Below are 19,290 nucleotides of genomic sequence, written 5' to 3'. Positions count from 1 at the left end.
ACAACATGATGTCACAGACATTCCGTGCTCAAACGGACAGACATACATACACACAAAGCTTTGCAGAGGAGCGGCTGCACCGCTATCAAAAAGGCCTTATTTCAGGCTGACACAAACTGTCCTGTGACCACCTGCAGTGCTGGCCCTGATTAGGAGGTACATCAGGGTCAAAGTTGAGATCGTCAGCCAATTCCTCGTTGGTTCTGAACCTGCTCTGATAAAGCAGCTCTCATAATTCTCTTTTATCAGACCACCTTTCTTTTTGCTCGTTTTCTGCGCCCATGCTCAGATTGTGCTTCTGAGCTCTCTCCTCAACTTATCGAGACTGACTGATCTTTGGGGTAGAATTCTTCTCTGGGGGCCACTCGTGCTTCTGCTTTGGATTCTTGACCAAAGTGGGCAGGTTGTCTACGTCCTGTGCTTTCACTCTGTTCTAACCATCCACCATTTTACAGGTGGTCTCCTCTTCCTTTTTCCTTCCACAGATCTGCCTGGAGATGAGGGTTTTTTATCAGAATTTGATATTTTCATGTGCTTGGTCTTTCCATCAGCAAGATCCTTTGATGGAGATGTTCTTCCCCCAACGTCCTCTGCTTCCACCACATTCCTCTTCCTTTTCCCTTCCACAGATATGTGGAAGGAAGCTGAGGCGTTTTTATTAGAAATTGGTGTTTTCATCTGTTTGGTCTGTCCATCAGCAAGCTCCTTTGATGTCAGAGTGGTGTGGCTCAGCCACCATTGTCCAGGTGGTCTCCTCTCCCTTTTACCCTCCACACATCTGTCTGAAGATGAAGCAATTTCATCAGAACTGGATATTTTCATCTCCTTGGTCATTCTTTTTTGGTTTCCTTCCCCCATCTGATCTGCCTCCCCCATCTGATCTGCCGCGTTCTTCAGCTATGGGACAAAGGGGACACTGAAAAAGACTCCACAAGTTTATGTGAGGTCGTGGAGGTCAGTGGAGGTCAGTACATACAAATCCTGTCAGTACATACAAATCCTGAAAGGCTTCTCCAATAAGTCTGCAACAACAATGCTTGAAGAATATAGCCTAATCTAATCCTGTAGCTATTGCTTTTATACCTTTCTGCTGTGTTTACTCCGGTTGTCATAAAGAGGTCACAATGAGTTATCCATGCCCAAATGAGTTGTTCTGGGTCGGCCATGTCCAAATATGGAGTCCATGACTGTCAACAATGGTATAACCATAAACACCTGGTCTCAAATCTGACATATTGAGTAACTAGAGATGTCCCGATAGTGTATCGGTGTCGGAAAAGTATCGGTATCGGCCCTTTTTGGTCATATCCGGGTCATATCGGTATCGGCGAATATGCCAATCTAACCACCGATCCAACACAGGGGTAAGGGGTTGACACTATGGCAGGTAAATCAAATGTTGGCATGTGTAGTTTGCTTTTGAGTTGCCCAAACTGCAAGTGCACATTTTATTGAGGAGTCTGCTATTAACAACACAAGATAAAATAAGACATTTTCTTTTTTTATTATTATAAATCGGATCGGGAACGAAAAAAGTGTATCGAGACATCCCTATGAGTAACCATGGCAACCTAATATGAATACCTGGATGCCGTGAAATCTTTTTTTAACAGCCATCCATACTGGAATACATACAGTTGGAGGCCATCGATATTGTCCTTTACTTTTTGCTGAGTTTTGCGTGATCTGCGCAAAAGGACAGTTAACCCATTTTGGGCGGGAACCCCTTTTGGTGTTTTAAACATTATGTTATAATTTAGCTATTGAAAAATAGCAGATCTACAAGCTCATAGCGCGCCACCGAGTGGCGCGCTACGAGCTTGTAGGTCTGCTATTTTTTTTGTCATCAAAGTTTTTTAATGATTTTACAATAAAGCATACAAAATACACATGACTTACACAAAAGAAAGAGACAAGAAAAACAAACAAAAAAAACAACTAGCAGTCAAAAAAGAAAAACCCCAATGGACAACACCCCTCCACATTCTGTTGCTGACAATAGTGATTATATCCGTAATGTATTACCAATTGTTAATGCAACCATCCTTTAATATACAAATAAAAGTAGTCCCATATTTCATGGAACTTCCCTTTGACATTGTTCCTCCTGGCAATTGAGTATTCGAAGGATGCAGTTTCCGTCATAAGTTGGGTCCAGTCTGTGATCTCTGGCGTAACAGAGCTTTTCCAGTTTCTCAAAATCAACCTGGCTGCAGTAATAAGACCTGCAGTCACTAATGCATGTTGTGCCTTGGTGACCCCCTGTGGCAGCACTGTGCGATCACCCAAGAGACATAACCGGGCATTCTGGTAGTATTAGCCCCATCCAGTCTCCAAGTTTCCCCAGTACCTCTTTCCAGAATGGTATAACCACAGGACATTCCCAAAAAGCATGTAAAAATGTACCATTTTCCCCTTTACATTTCCAACACCGTTTGTCTTCCACCAAGCCCATCCTAAACAGTTTCACAGGGGTATAGTAGAATCTATGTATAATTTTGTAATGTATAAATTTGCTTTTAATATCCCTAGTGGCCCACCCAACTTTGGAAATTATATTTGACCATTTCTCTTCACTTATTTCACATCCTAAATCCCTTTGCCATATTAATCTAAGATTTTCAGTCAGGTCTGCTATTTTTGAAAAATCGTGAAAATATTTATTTCAGAAAACTGGAGGATTTAGAAGGATTTTTTTAAATTTTGAGGTCAGGCCTAAATGGGTCAAATGATAAGGGACAATATCGGTGGCACCCAACTGTACTTGAACTGGTGCGTCTGTCACAGTTAAGCAGTGTAGAAAGGAAACCTGCCATTTCTGACAGTGCTTTAAGGCTATAAGCAGGTTGTTTCAGGAAGGTTTCCAGAAAGGATCTTCTTGCAACCTACTGTCTTCTGGTCTATGTTGACTCAACCGGGATGACTCGGTTTAGAACAATCTGCAGTGCTGTGTCCAGGCTGTTCCTCCTGCGTGCTTTCTCTGCTCCCAAGTGGGTGTCTGGCTCTCTTGGCCTGCCGATGGGGGCTGGAGTCGGCTGCCCCGTGCAGGGTCAGGATGATGGCTTTGATGAGGTCTACCAGGGAAATAAGGGAGTGAGCATCAGGTGCTCCAGAATTCCGATCCTATGCATTCATGTCATTGGCGATTATAGATCATATATTGGTTTGGTCTGGGGACCAGCGACATCATTATAGATCATATATTGGTTTGGTCTGGGGACCAGCGAGGCTGTCCCATACACACCCTGGAGGTTCAGGATTCAGATGTCCGGCTGTGGGCTTCATGCTGGCCCTGGTCTGTTTGTCTATTCATTAAGTTAATATAGTTACTAAAAATGTAACCTCTTCTTTTCTGGAGGTTCAAACTCTGACCTTGAAATCATTTACATTTACCTTACTGAGGGAATGTTTGGACCGAAAATAATGGATTCTGTTTTACCAGGGTGTAGTGAGAGTTTGGATTTTGGTGAGTTCGGAACTGAGAGCCTCCTCAACCTGCATTTTGTCCTAGATTTCTTAGATTATAAATTCTAGACACATGCTGTGCCAAATGGGGCTTCATCCAGTTATGTCTATTGTATGTCTGTCTGTCATCAAGACCAGAGTTGATGTAACGCACAATAATGAGGTGTCATAGAGAAAAACTAAAAGACATGAGATAAAAGTTACGCGGTAGGCTATGTTTCTGAAATTCCTAAAGGAATCATTTTACAATAACACCTCAATCTGTTGAATAGAAGAAGAGGGGAGCGCTGCCGTGGTCCTTTGTTTGCTGAACTGAATACAGGTGCTCGTTGGCGAGGTGAAATAATAACATAAAAGAAGAGGATCCAAGGCACTCTGTTCCAGTGAGGTGAAAAAAAGGCTTTTTTATTGGAGTTTAAGGCATGGCAAAGAACATTACAAAAAGGACCAACGCGTTTCGGCACTCAGCCTTCGTCAGGGTCCCATAGTTATGACATGCAGCAGGACGTCATTATATAGCGTCCATCATGATTGAAAACAATTGACAGCAATCAGTGTCACTGTCAGTCTAATACATGTCAGTATAATAAATGTTAGAACATCAATGTCCGCACATTATACATCATAACAGTTAAGTCCATACGGTTTCAGATACATGGGTGTAGAAACGACTTGGAAGTTTTGTAAGAGAATACAAAAAATCACACCCGTGTGAACTGAGTGGTGTAAGGTCTTATATAGACTGATCAGCTGTGGTCTGACGTAATGTCTGACGTAATGAAATCACACCCGTGTGAACTGGGTGACCATAGCAACCGTGCTCATTTCTTGAGCACAGACAGACACGTAAACTAACAAAGCCAGTTGTAGGAGTGGTTTACACCACTCAATAAAATAAAATAAAAATAAAAAGACAGAATCCCCAAAACAAATACCAAACAAAAAAGGTTGTGAATAGTGTGTGAGGAGAAGTTTCAATCTGATTTGAAAGTTGGATAGCTGTTCTGGCTTCACCTAAATGAACCAGAGAAAGACACTCACAAACACTTCCAGGTGAAAGTGTTTCTAAACACAGCCTGCGATAATATACAATAAACATAACTTATTTATCTCATTTGGCCCTGGGGCCCGGGGATTAATGACATTGAACCTGAATTAGGAATTAACTGCTCATTACAATCAGTGTTTATTCACCCATAACTGAATAATTACCTTAACGATAGGCTACCTCATCTGAACTATAGAAATGTAATTGAAAAACAAACGCTAGAAAACACCAATCGTTGGATACTTTCATGAACAAACTGGTATCCAGTTACACTGTTGCACTGCTCACTCTCCTTAAAAAAACATTAGCTGAGCATTATCCAAGGACCGTTTTGAAATTAAAGACACACTATTTAAAAACATGAATTAAAAGAACCTTTTGCTTAGCCAAATAACCATAATTCAAAGTGCAACTACCGTTCCAAGTTTTGCAGTCACTGCTTATACATAATAGCACAAAGCAAATCCAGCAAGTTTTTACGATTGCATTTTCATTTTTCGCTAGGTCAACCATGACCTGAAGTTCAGTCAGACAACTCACGAATAGTGTGCATATAATATTCTGCTACATTTTTCTCCCTGCTCGGCACAATCAAACACCATCATTAAACATTAAGAGCAGGGAGATAGATATACAATAAAACCCCCATGGGGTACATAAATAACAGAGCCCTCCGGTGGTGCTGGGGTGGTGGTGGGAGCAAACATCACATAACAGCAACCAGGAACCATAAGCAGAAGGAAGGCAGGAAGAGCATGCAGTCTAGTGAGTTTAAGTAGCCCGCCAAATTGGTCGGCTTACTGCCACATCAGCGAATGACCACACCCACATAGTAATGCAGCATATTAACCCCTTGAGTATATGAATGCACCCTTGAGCACGGCATGAACCACCTCGAGTATATCTGACTGAACTAACTCCGCAAGCTACGTATCAGTTATGCAAGAAGACCATGTTCTGAGTTGCGCTCGCCTCTCACAGGCACGGAAAGGGGTTATGGGAATGTAACAGCACCCCCCCAGGTGGAAGTGAGTACTGTGGTTAATGCAGAGCAGCATGGGCTGCATAATTGCTTCTGTCAAAGCCAACTGTATGTGGGAGACGGAGACAGGCCCACCACCTTAATGCTCCCTGCTCCCATCGCTCATATGTGCCACGGCTTGGATCTGTCCAGCGAGTTGTTAATTTCCTGGGCTAGATCCAGCAGCAGCCATAATGCCCCCTGTAAGTATTTTCCTGTTGGGCGCATAATGTGTCTGATTAATGTGCCGGTGGATTCTCCTGGACATTTATGGTACCTTGAGGAATGAGTGGCACGAAATGTATTTCTCACTGACAGGGGGTCTCCCTCTCTGCCTTCAGTCCTCAGCAGCACATCATTGTCACGCTGGGATTGGGGGTGGGGGGGGGGGGGGGGCTAGTACAGTATAGGTGATGAAGGCTGCCTTTGGGTGTGTGTGTGTGTGTGTGTGTGTGTGTGTGTGTGTGTGTGTGTGTGTGTGTGTGTGTGTGTGTGTGTGTGTGTGTGTGTGTGTGTGTGTGTGCGTGTGCGTGTGCGTGCGTGCGTGAGCAGTATATTAAAATATTGATTGTTGGTTAGGCCGGCCAATAATGCGCCACTGGAGGCCAGTGTTAGGCCATCAGAGTAATGCGTGGGGACGGACAGACGTGTTCTCTGTAATTGGTCCTGCTCAGCTTGCAGGCGAGAGGATCAAAGCAACAGCAGCAGGCAGTTCATTTGCCTGTCATGATGAGACATAGAGTTGTTTGTTAATCACTCAGCGCACACAGCAGAGTCCTTAGTGTTAAAGCCTCGGCCCACATGTCCCATGGAGTGCTTTAAAACGGTGCTTCTCAAACCTTTTTTTTTAATATTTCAAGGACCCTCATTACTCTGAGAGTATCCAAATGGAACCAAATAGACCTTTAAGTGATTGATTTAATTATTTCTTAACAGTTTGCAAAAAAGATGCGGTGGTGTTATTGGGCGGCTGTGGCTCACGAGGTAGAGCAGAGAGAGATCGTCCAATGATCCCTGGGTCGGCGGTTCGAATCCCGGCTCTTCCTGTCCTTGGGCAAGACACTGAACCCTACATTGCCTCCAATGAGTTGGTCGGTGTGAGCTTGCCACCATTGGTGTGTGAATGTGGGAAGTGAGGACGCTGGCGTCGACTGTTCACCGCTTCACCTCCCAATGTATGAATGAATGAACCATTGTAAAGCGCTTTGAGCACTTGGAAAAGCGCTATAAAAATGCGATTCATTATTATTATTCATTATTGTACAAAAATGCTAAAGGGATAACACCTGTGGGCTTATTCCATTGTGGTCCTGTCTTGTGTAAGGGTCCATTTATACTCTCAGAGTTACAGACCCGTCAAGGTCCATTTAGGAACCCCTCAAGCAACCCTGAGTGGACCCCACTTTGAAAACCACAGGTTTAAGTCATCTCTGTTCAATAAATGTATCATTTCCTCCTCTCAGAAATGTCCCTAAAGGACCTTTACAGTACCACTTTTCTTTTCTTTATCTTCGCAATCATTATTATTCCATATCTTACTTTATGAATTATGCATACTGTACAATGCATTCTCCCAGAATTTGGGGTAATTCAACAATTATCCAGAGTAAGCACACCGTGACAAAAACAAGTCAGTCACTTCCTCATTGACCACGGTGGAGTCGGGTGTACGCCAGGGGAGCGCTTGCTTTGTAACCCTCAACGTCCATGGATAATTCTTCATTGACTAATGCTGCATTTAGTGAGGCTCTGATTGGCATTTGGTGACTGATGTCACACCTCGTCTGAGTTACGTGTGCCTTTAAAAAACATAGAAACAGGGCGCATCACAGACACACACCTGTTTTGCTTTGTGTGTCTGGCAAGAAATCCTTTTGTTGTGAGCACAAACAAGCGCTCCTCAGCGCCTGCCATTATATTGATCAGCGATATCACTGTTTGATACGGTCAACGATCCTGGCATGTAGGAGAGTCTAGCTTTCTACTTATCACCCGAGCAGACAGTTTGGGGAGCCCAACCCCGTCCCTCCAGCCCTACTGCTCAGACGTATGGACTGTCAATGAGCTTCAGTCTCAGCAGACTGAGTCTGGCGAGAGAGCAGCAGCAGTAGGAGAACAATGGGGGTTGATAAGGAGCAGGGACTCTGACATCTTTATCAGTCCAAACACACTCTCACACTGGGAGCCCTGATGGAGCACAATCTGCTCCATGCCTGACTGCAGCCAGGGGAGCGTGTGCAGACCTCATAGACGTGTTCAAAAGGCTGCATTAACCCAGTCTGTCACATCATGTTTCAACCTTCAAATGTCATTTACTAATGATTGCTCCGTGTTCTTACCGCCGCAGACGCACTCGTGCATTAACAAGTTAGCACTACTGCTGTATGAAACTTCTGAACTATTGCTGATGTTCTGCCACACACAACGGTAGGAAACACCCAGGGATCATATCCAACTGTGTGCGACTGTGGCTCAGGAGGTAGAGCAGGTCGTCCAATGATCCATGGGTCGGCGGTTCGAATCCCGGCTCCTCCTGTCTACATGTCGAAGTGTCCTTGGGCAAGACACTGAACCCCAAATTGCTCCCGATGTGCTGGTTGGTACCTTGCATGGCTTCCGTCGCCATCGGTGTATGAATGTGTGTGTGAATGGGTGAATGTAATGCACAATCTATGTAAAGCGCCTTGGATAAAGGCGCTATATAAATGCACCATTTACCATTTACCAACATCTAACCACTTAAAATTCCTAGGGTTTGGTACTTATAATATTAGTTCTTTGTTGGTAGCATGTAACCTTGAAAACACATTATGACCACAAGGCAATGAAGATTATAGTTCAGAGGAAGTTAAAGAACCTACAGTTTTGCTCCAAAACTTTAAATGTGGAGAGCTTTGCTTAAAAACGTTACATCCAATCCACCACAATGTCAACCTTCACAGTCTGCCAGGTTTGTTCACATGAATAAAATACAATTTACTATTGAAGCATTTGCAGTAACAGTGGTGTACAAAGTGCAAAATGTGAATAAGCGGCATGTCAACCACCCAGTCTGAATTCTATATCATTTCAATGTGTTAAGAAACAGGCAATGATTTAATTGATTTGAACTATAAGTACAAAATGAGTCATCTGGGAAACAAATTCTTCATGTTGAGCAATAATATGCTGTTGAGTTGTGCTCCATTTGAGCAGTGACTGCCCAGAGCATCGGTCCATTTGAGCAGTGACTGCCCAGCGCATCGGTCCATTTGAGCAGTGACTGCCCAGAGCATCGGTCCATTTGAGCAGTGACTGCCCAGAGCATCGGTCCATTTGAGCAGTGACTGCCCAGTGCACCGGTCCATTTGAGCAGTGACTGCCCAGCGCACCAGTCCATTTGAGCAGTACTGCCCAGCGCATCGGTCCATTTGAGCAGTACTGCCCAGCGCATCGGTCCATTTGAGCAGTGACTGCCCAGCGCATCGGTCCATTTGAGCAGTACTGCCCAGCGCATCGGTCCATTTGAGCAGTGACTGCCCAGAGCATCGGTCCATTTGAGCAGTGACTGCCCAGCGCATCGGTCCATTTGAGCAGTACTGCCCAGCGCATCGGTCCATTTGAGCAGTGACTGCCCAGAGCATCGGTCCAGTGTTGTGCTCCATTTGAGCAGTACTGCCCAGCGCATCGGTCCATTTGAGCAGTGACTGCCCAGAGCATCGGTCCATTTGAGCAGTGACTGCCCAGAGCATCAGTCCATTTGAGCAGTGACTGCCCAGCGCATCGGTCCATTTGAGCAGTGACTGCCCAGCGCATCGGTCCATTTGAGCAGTGACTGCCCAGAGCATCAGTCCATTTGAGCAGTGACTGCCCAGCGCATCGGTCCATTTGAGCAGTGACTGCCCAGCGCATCGGTCCATTTGAGCAGTGACTGCCCAGAGCATCAGTCCATTTGAGCAGTGACTGCCCAGAGCATCGGTCCATTTGAGCAGTGACTGCCCAGAGCATCAGTCCATTTGAGCAGTGACTGCCCAGAGCATCAGTCCATTTGAGCAGTGACTGCCCAGAGCATCGGTCCATTTGAGCAGTGACTGCCCAGAGCATCAGTCCATTTGAGCAGTGACTGCCCAGAGCATCGGTCCATTTGAGCAGTGACTGCCCAGCGCATCGGTCCATTTGAGCAGTGACTGCCCAGAGCATCGGTCCATTTGAGCAGTGACTGCCCAGAGCATCGGTCCATTTGAGCAGTGACTGCCCAGAGCATCGGTCCATTTGAGCAGTGACTGCCCAGAGCATCAGTCCATTTGAGCAGTGACTGCCCAGCGCATCGGTCCATTTGAGCAGTGACTGCCCAGCGCATCGGTCCATTTGAGCAGTGACTGCCCAGAGCATCAGTCCATTTGAGCAGTGACTGCCCAGAGCATCGGTCCATTTGAGCAGTGACTGCCCAGAGCATCAGTCCATTTGAGCAGTGACTGCCCAGAGCATCAGTCCATTTGAGCAGTGACTGCCCAGAGCATCGGTCCATTTGAGCAGTGACTGCCCAGAGCATCAGTCCATTTGAGCAGTGACTGCCCAGAGCATCGGTCCATTTGAGCAGTGACTGCCCAGCGCATCGGTCCATTTGAGCAGTGACTGCCCAGAGCATCAGTCCATTTGAGCAGTGACTGCCCAGAGCATCGGTCCATTTGAGCAGTGACTGCCCAGAGCATCGGTCCATTTGAGCAGTGACTGCCCAGAGCATCAGTCCATTTGAGCAGTGACTGCCCAGAGCATCAGTCCATTTGAGCAGTGACTGCCCAGAGCATCAGTCCATTTGAGCAGTGACTGCCCAGCGCATCGGTCCATTTGAGCAGTGACTGCCCAGCGCATCGGTCCAGTGTTGTGCTCCATTTGAGCAGTGACTGCCCAGCGCATCGGTCCATTTGAGCAGTGACTGCCCAGAGCATCGGTCCATTTGAGCAGTGACTGCCCAGAGCATCGGTCCATTTGAGCAGTACTGCCCAGAGCAACTCGAGCGAGGAGCATGAAGCCTAATCTATGCTCCGTCGTCACACGTCGAACACAGCCGACCTGCAAGCACACAGCGTGCTTCGCATGCGATACATTGTGAGCTTGTAGGTCTGCTATTTTTGACGTGCAACGTACTGTACCATCGTGCTACAAAGTGAAGTATGAACGGGGCGTAATGCTCCATATAACTGCATGGGGAGCTGTGAAGGCTTCTGCCTCATGCTCACAGACAATGGACTGGATCAGCTCTATATTGAATGGCTGTTTATGGTTTTATCTGGCTGTGAAAAATAACTGGGAAATTGAAAATAAATAAATACGGAAATAAAGAAAGAAAGAATTGTACATTAAAAAAAGATATTTCCCCAGACCATCAAATGTTGTCCCTTTGAAGGTATACTGCATGATGGAACCAATGGGATTGACTAAATGCCTGGGAACACTCCTGATGGTATCTGTCTTTAAGATATTAATTGCCTGGACTCTAAAAGTGTGTGTGTGTGTGTGTGTGTGTGTGTGTGTGTGTGTGTGTGTGTGTGTGTGTGTGTGTGTGTGTGTGTGTGTGTGTGTGTGTGTGTGTGTGTGTGTGTGTGTGTGTGTGTGTGTGTGTGTGTGTGTGTGTGTGTGTGTGTGTGTGTGTGCGTGCGTGCGTGCGTGCGTGCGTGCGTGCGTGTGCGTGTGCGTGCGTGCGTGCGTGCGCGTGTTATAAGCTTGTGTCTATTACGCACGGGTGTGTGCGTGGTGCTAACATGATCACATCATTATCTCTTTTAGAGTGTGTGTGTGTGGCAGTAATCCCAGTGCCTTTCAATAACTGGAAATCACTGGAAATCCAAGTGATTTCCAGTGTTAAGCAATTTATGAAACAGATGGTTTTGAGTTAGCGTGTTATTAGTGGAGAAGTGCATGTACTCTGTCTATGTTCCATCTGCTCTTGGTGTGTTTAGCCGCGGGCAAAAGCAGGACGACTATTATAGAGGAGCTGACCACGTCCACAACCCCGTATTCCCTCAGATTCAAAGATGCCCTTGCCGTCCCCCATCGCCCGGGAACAGCCGGCGGACCTTTCATCTTGTTCAAAGTATAGCGATAGATGAAATGTAGTTGTACAGTCAGTGCTGTACCAATGTACTGTACTGTATAAAGCCCTGGCCTACATTGTGTACAGCGCACTTACTTACATTGTATTTTAGGAAACACTTGTCCACCACCCCACCACAGAGGCCTGATTTCAGCAATGCCCCAACAAAAACAAAAACAGCACCTGTCCTGAGCAATTTGTAATGGTTAAAATAAGCAACTAAGCAACAACTTAAGTACTGTTAGTACATGTGCAGAACATGCTTTGCTGTAGGATTAATAGTGAAAATACTATACATATACACCTACTGTATACTTAATATATTACTTCAATAGGATCACTAGTAGTAGGGCAGTTTACCACCCGAGTGGTTTCGTAACATGTTTTTTTGGGACCCTTATGGTGTGTACAGTTGGAGGCCATCGATATTGTCCTTTTTCTTTTTGCTGAGGTTTGCGTGATCTGCGCAAAAGGACAGTTAACCCATTTTGGGCGGGAACCCCTTTTGGTGTTTTAAACATTGTTATAATTTAGCTATTGAAAAATAGCAGATCTACAAGCTCATAGCGCGCCACCGAGTGGCGCGCTACGAGCTTGTAGGTCTGCTATTTTTGAAAAATCGTGGAGGATTTAGAAGGATTTTTTAAAATTTTGAGGTCAGGCCTAAATGGGTCAAATGATAAGGGACAATATCGGTGGCACCCAACTGTAGTTATGATTTCTTCTCTTTGCCCGGGGGGGTTCTTTTTATTTAACTCTTTAACTACCCCCAAAATGAACCATACAATAACTCTTGAAGCAAACAACATACCAGAGACAAATTAACACATTTTTCTATATAATTTGGACCCAATTAATTCATTAAAGTGGTTATTATTATGTATACACATCTATACATATATAAGATTTCTTCTTGTTTCCCTAGTCAAATAATGTCCCATGGGGTTACTTTTAACCCTTTCTTACACCTACCCCCAAAACGAACCATGCAATGGAGATAACAGAAAATGCCATAACTCTTGAAGTAAACAATATGGTACAGAGACAAATGACCACAAGGAATTCATTAATTAGTTATTATTAAGATTCAAGCTGCTTTTTCTATTTGTTTTTCTATTGTTATTTTGAAATAGTGAAAAAGGCAAATCTACAAGCTCACAACGCGTTGCACACACATTATGTGACTCACTTGTATAATGAACTAGTGCATTCATTTCCCCAAAAAATAATTAAATATGGTGATACGAGGTTTATGCCCGACAGCCACGATATGAAAATCAATCATTTTATTATGTGGGTTAGCTCCTGTCAGATGACTGCATAAAGTCCATCTTTCATGTAATAATCATCAGTCATGTTAAGAAAGATCAATCCCTTTCTTATGTCATGTCAAATCCAAATCCAAAATCGAGTTAAAGCAATCCTAGTTTTGAAAATGAAACTGACCGGTTTCTTCTCTGTACGTGAAGTGAGTGTTAGTGAGTGAGGTGTTGCTATGGAGACACATTATTTTTAGCTACATCTAAAAGTTTAGTTGTGCATAGGAGATGTAGCATGTTCCAGTATATGGTGAATGTAGTATGTACATAATGTTTTGTGTTTGTGTTTGTTATAGATCTCTCATTACTGTAGGAGAAGTATTGTTTTGCTCTGAATTCTGATCGTGCAAGTTTAACTGTGAGATTTCAACTTCTTGGCATTGCCACTCTGAAAGTGTTCAATACCTATAGACAAATCCACAGAGAGGTGCCCTGCGCGCAGCCGTGTTATTTAAATCCACAGAGAGGTGCCCTGCGCGCAGCCGTGTTATTTAAATCCACAGAGAGGTGCCCTGCGCGCAGCCGTGTTATTTAAATCCACAGAGAGGTGCCCTGCGCGCAGCCGTGTTATTTAAATCCACAGAGAGGTGCCCTGCGCGCAGCCGTGTTATTTAAATCCACAGAGAGGTGCCCTGCGCGCAGCCACAGAGAGGTGCCCTGCGCGCAGCCATAGAGAGGTGCCCTGCGAGCAGCCACAGAGAGGTGCCCTGCGCGCAGCCACAGAGAGGTGCCCTGCGCGCAGCCACAGAGAGGTGCCCTGCGCGCAGCCACAGAGAGGTGCCCTGCGAGCAGCCATAGAGAGGTGCCCTGCGCGCAGCCACAGAGAGGTGCCCTGCGCGCAGCCACAGAGAGGTGCCCTGCGCGCAGCCATAGAGAGGTGCCCTGCGAGCAGCCATAGAGAGGTGCCCTGCGCGCAGCCACAGAGAGGTGCCCTGCGCGCAGCCACAGAGAGGTGCCCTGCGCGCAGCCATAGAGAGGTGCCCTGCGAGCAGCCACAGAGAGGTGCCCTGCGAGCAGCCACAGAGAGGTGCCCTGCGCGCAGCCATAGAGAGGTGCCCTGCGAGCAGCCATAGAGAGGTGCCCTGCGAGCAGCCATAGAGAGGTGCCCTGCGCGCAGCCACAGAGAGGTGCCCAGCGCGCAGCCACAGAGGGGTGCCCTGCGCGCAGCCATAGGGAGGTGCCCTGCGAGCAGCCATAGAGAGGTGCCCTGCGAGCAGCCGTAGAGAGGTGCCCTGCGAGCAGCCATAGAGAGGTGCCCTGCGAGCAGCCATAGAGAGGTGCCCTGCGCGCAGCCACAGAGTGGTGCCCTGCGCGCAGCCACAGAGAGGTGCCCTGCGCGCAGCCATAGAGAGGTGCCCTGCGAGCAGCCATAGAGAGGTGCCCTGCGAGCAGCCGTAGAGAGGTGCCCTGCGAGCAGCCGTAGAGAGGTGCCCTGCGAGCAGCCGTAGAGAGGTGCCCTGCGAGCAGCCGTAGAGAGGTGCCCTGCGAGCAGCCGTAGAGAGGTGCCCTGCGAGCAGCCGTAGAGAGGTGCCCTGCGAGCAGCCGTGTTATTTCCTGTAGGCGCCTGCGGTGAAAAACACCGCAGCTACAGCTAGAGAGAATGGGAGAGTGACAGCTGTTCGTCTTCTCAAGTTACTCTTTTACCTGCTTCTTACTATTAAACACTAACTTTGCAAAGATGCCCAGAACATCGGGACAAACCTGTTTAGTTTATGGCTACGGTTTGACCAAGCAGTAGTGGAATAATTCAACTTTGGAGAGAAACGGAATGGCAAATATACATACAGTTGGAGGCCATCGATATTGTTTTTTTGGGCGGGAACCCCTTTTGGTGTTTTAAACATTGTTATAATTTAGCTATTGAAAAATAGCAGATCTACAAGCTCATAGCGCGCCACCGAGTGGCGCGCTACGAGCTTGTAGGTCTGCTATTTTTGAAAAATCGTGAAAATATTTATTTCAGAAAACTGGAGGATTTAGAAGGATTTTTTAAAATGTTGAGGTCAGGCCTAAATGGGTCAAATGATAAGGGACAATATCGGTGGCACCCAACTGTACATAACTCTCTACAAGCGCCCGCCCGAATTTCGTTGCGCATTAAGTAGTGTAATTACGGTCAAAAGGCTGCTCAGTGGCCCCGCGGTGGCTCAGATGAAGCAGTGATCTTCGTTGAGGGCCGCCGAGCAGCTTTTTCCATAATTACACTACGTAACTTAATGCGCAACGTAATTAGGACGGGCGCTCGTAATTGACCAAGTCTGTGGTCCTGCGTCTTGACTGAATCAGTCTGGCTTGTTCGTTCTTATGATTAAAATGGAAAAATATATATATATGTAATTATGTCTGTGGTCTCCCACGTTTTTCAAATTAATCAGTCAAAATTTGAAAATCCTCCACCCAGCACACATTTATACCCAATGAAAACAGATGGATTGTGCTTGCTTCAGTTTAGGTAACCAAACCAATAATTCTGGAGTTTTGATATCGCAACAAAACTATTAAAATTAATATTTCACAATCTTTTTTTTGAGCGGTGCCTCCGCTCCATTACGCAGCTATGTGTGTCTGTATGTATGTGTACGTGTCCGAGCACGGAAAGCTGCAACACGGTAACTCTGTCATTTCTTGACTGTTTCGGACGTGGGAAGGCCCCCGCCGGAACTGGGCCGGCGCCCTGGGGGCATTCCTGGGAGTCTGGATGTTCCGGAGACCCCCTGGGGACCCCCACACGGTAACTCTGTCATTTCTCGACCATTGAGGATGCAGGAAGGCTGGCCGGAACCGGGCCGCCCCCCCCTGGGCGTGTTCCTGGGGGTCTGGATGCTCCGGGGACCCCCCGGGGACGCCCACACGGTAACTCTGTCATTTCTCGACTGTTTCGGACGTGGGAAGGCCCCCGCCGGAACTGGGCCGCCCCCCTGGGCGTGTTCCTGGGCGTGTCTGGATGCTCCGGGGACCCCCCGGGGACGCCCACACGGTAACTCTGTCATTTTTCGAAGATTTTTCCCAAAAAGAATCAAAGTACAGTACAGAGCACAGTACACTACAATACAGTACAGAGCACAGTACAGTAACTATAACAATAAATGTATAGTTGCTCAGTTCACAATGGTGTATTTTAGAGATTAGTTTAATTTATTTATTTTGGGGGCGGTGCTTTTATTCCACGCTTTTTTAATATGTGACTCCGTCTTATTTTCTTTTTATTATTTGTCTTCATAAAAATGCCATCCATATATGCCATCTATATAACTTCACCGTCACCTTTTGTTTCTGTCTCCGCTCTCTCACGTCCCCTCCCACTCGTCCCGTCCAGGTGTCAGACAGGTGCGACTACGTGTTTGTGAACGGCAAGGAGATGAAGGGGAGGATGAGGATGACGGTGAACTTCACGTACAGCTATGTGAGCGCGCAGCTGGAGCTGGACGTGTGGCTGCCGCGCCTCCCACTGCAGATCGACGTGTCAGACACCGAGCTGAGCCAGATCAAAGGCTGGAGGGTTCCCATCATGACCGGCGGCAGTAGCCACAGGTACACTGTGTGTGTGTGTGTGTGTGTGTGTGTGTGTGTGTGTGTGTGTGTGTGTGTGTGTGTGTGTGTGTGTGTGCGTGTGCGTGTGCGCGTGCGTGTGCGTGCGCGACTGTCAGAGAGCTGAGTGGAAGATCTCCTCTTTAACCACTTAAACCCTAGACAGTATTATAGTTTTAGTTGACGGGAGTAAACAAACCTATACTACGCTTGCTCTCCTCTTTACCCTCTACTATACCAAATATCTTCACCAAAAATAGACTTTTTTGTAGTATTCTCCACAGAATAAGGTTATAAAAATACGGAACGTGTTATGAACTGACTCTCCCTTTCAACGGCCGTGCACACACTTATCCGACACACCAAAAACAAAATTCCGACATGCGAGAATCACGCGGTTAGGGTGTGGGGTATAGGGTGCCGTTCGGACTGTTAGTATGCCGGAACTTACAGTATGCCTGTACCCTCATTAAACATGGAAACATGTCATTTATCTGGCGGCTAATTACTGGAACAGATTTTTCTTGCTGGGTATTTGCAAACCAAAAACCACCGCAAGTTACACCAGAAATAAGCAGAACATGTATGTTAAACATGTTCAGTGTTTGTTCTAGAAGGTGAACCATGGGAAATTAAAATTGCCCACAGGGCCACCTTTAATCATTCCAAACAAGATCTAGCCAGATGAAGGGCTTATTATCCCTGCGGTATTTTTGTGTAATTCACAGTTTATTACATAATACAATTGATTCAGTTTTTCCCTTGCGACATCTCATTTTGAATTTGATCGAATTTGAGGAAAAGAAAGGAGGAAAAAAAACTATTACCACCAGATACCAGTTTATCTTTTAAATTAACTAGATTTTAAGGTAATGAGGACACTCCTCATTTCACTTGTCTTACTGACTTCTTCTTACTAGTCTATGTATTACGCTGAAAACAAAAATGTCCAACCTATGCAGGATAGCCTGACAGTGTGACATGGTTATAAGGTGGCCTGTCGTGCTTCCTCCTAGCCTATAGAACATTATTAGCCCTGTCTTGAGGTCATACCTTTCCTCCCGGGACCTCATCACTAGCACTCTCTGATGCCACCACACAGTGCTACCTCGCAAGTGTTGACATCCTTCAATGGACAGGAGAAGCCATCAGGCCGCCTGCAGTAATTAGTCCCGGAAAATGTTGAGACGGGGACATGGAAGTTGGTCATCCTTTGCACCCAAGCGCAGCTCCTCCAATTATCCATCCCTTCCCATTCTGCTTTGACTGACAGTGGTGCACGGTTTGACCAATGCAACAGCTTGGTGAGGATGTTGCTCTCCCAGCTGTGTGTGTGTGCTGGTATGCTTTTATCAGCCGGGACAGGCTGATGTGTGTTGTCACTGGTGATGCCAGCATGTCCGGTCTTGGCACTGCAGTGCTGCTGAGCGCTTTGCTCCGCCCGCCCCCTCCCATCTTCTGCCCGTCTTTGTTTATCAGGGAATAACAGGCGTGACCTTGCAAAGTAGCAACTCGCCTGGTGGCAGGAATGGGCATCGGTCCACTGTCCTAAAACCCAACGGAAAAACTAATCCAGTCAGCTTACAATAGCCAGTGATGGGACCTTACACTGTCAGCCGGGACTGGCAACTGATGGCCAGAGTGGGCATGAGAGAGAGAGAGGCATCAGGCATGGGCTTCCCCTTACACATTGTTTGATTGCCACTGTCTATACCAGTGGTTTTAAAACTTTTTGTGCCCAAGGCACACCATGGACAAGTAAAAATATCAAGGCACTCCTGTGTTCGTTGCACAAATAGCCAATCTACAAGCCCACAAGCTTGTACTGCTATTTTTTTCTCATTTTGAATTAGGAATGCAACGAATATTCGGCTACCAAAAAAACGAATAGTCAAAGAACTGGGGTTATCTTTCGTAATCTACTGTTTTGTTGTGATGACGTGATCAAAATGTAATCATGTCTTTTGCCATTATCATGTAGCTCAAAGGTACGCCATCACAGCAATGGTACAAAAACTGATAAAAAAAAGAAAAGAAAGAAAAAAGATATTAATCAGATTCGTACGGAGCCCCTGAATGGCCATGCATTCAAAATATATTTTATCTTGTACGTACAAGATAATATCTCATCCGTACAAGATATTATCTCGTACGTACAAGATATTATTGTACGTATTATTATAGATTCGCCTATTCGGTTTTAGGCCAACTGTTTCCTACAGTATATTTGGTATTCGGTTTCGGCCAAGAATTTCCCATTCGGTGCATTTTTTATATTTTGGCGAAAAAAATTAAGACGCATACAAATGTTTTATTTTCTACAATGCAATGAAAGTGGGGTAATTTGCCTCTGTATTGGGAAATGAATACGCACAAAGTACTGATAGAGTATAGTTAATTAAAAAAATATTCATAACATTAAACTACATATTTAAATACGGTAGGCTTTTGTGCTAATAATGAGTCGTTGTCATAATATAGAAACAATACAACTGGCACATCCGCTGGGCGGCAGTGGAATAGGGCAATGTAAAAGAAATATAAGTCAGTCTGCACACTGATTCATCAAAAAGCTCCCAGTCAAGGCTTTGGTTGTTGTCACAATGTCCCGAGGCATACCTGAACTTGTAGAAACTGTCTCACAGCACTCCATTGTTGCCTCGGAACACCGTTTGGGAACCACTGGTCTATACTGTATGCTTCACATCACCCTCCTTAAGCCCTTCAGGCCTGACCTCGGAAAAAAAAAAAAAAAGTTTTCTAAATCATGACAATTTTCGGAATGATTTGAGGCACATTTTAACGATTTTTCAAAAATAGCAGACCTACAAGTTCA

At 45.8% G+C, this 19,290-nt stretch overlaps 1 protein-coding gene across 2 annotated transcripts in view; it reads left to right on the top strand.

The window, feature by feature from the left end:
* LOC306933386 (transmembrane protein 132C) overlaps positions 1-19,290 on the top strand; it is a 222,321-nt gene that overhangs the window by 189,495 nt on the left and 13,536 nt on the right. For both annotated transcript variants that reach the window (XM_079515590.1, XM_079515589.1), the window contains exon 6: positions 16,243-16,457. In XM_079515590.1, the coding sequence (XP_079371716.1) occupies positions 16,243-16,457 (215 nt within the window). The remainder of the gene's footprint in view (positions 1-16,242; positions 16,458-19,290) is intronic.

The sequence above is a fragment of the Electrona antarctica genome, assembly GCF_951216825.1.
Source record: "Electrona antarctica genome assembly, chromosome: 12".
Lineage (NCBI taxonomy): Eukaryota > Metazoa > Chordata > Actinopteri > Myctophiformes > Myctophidae > Electrona > Electrona antarctica.
Note: the sequence above shows the minus strand (reverse complement) of the source record. Positions and strands in the feature narration are given on the sequence as shown.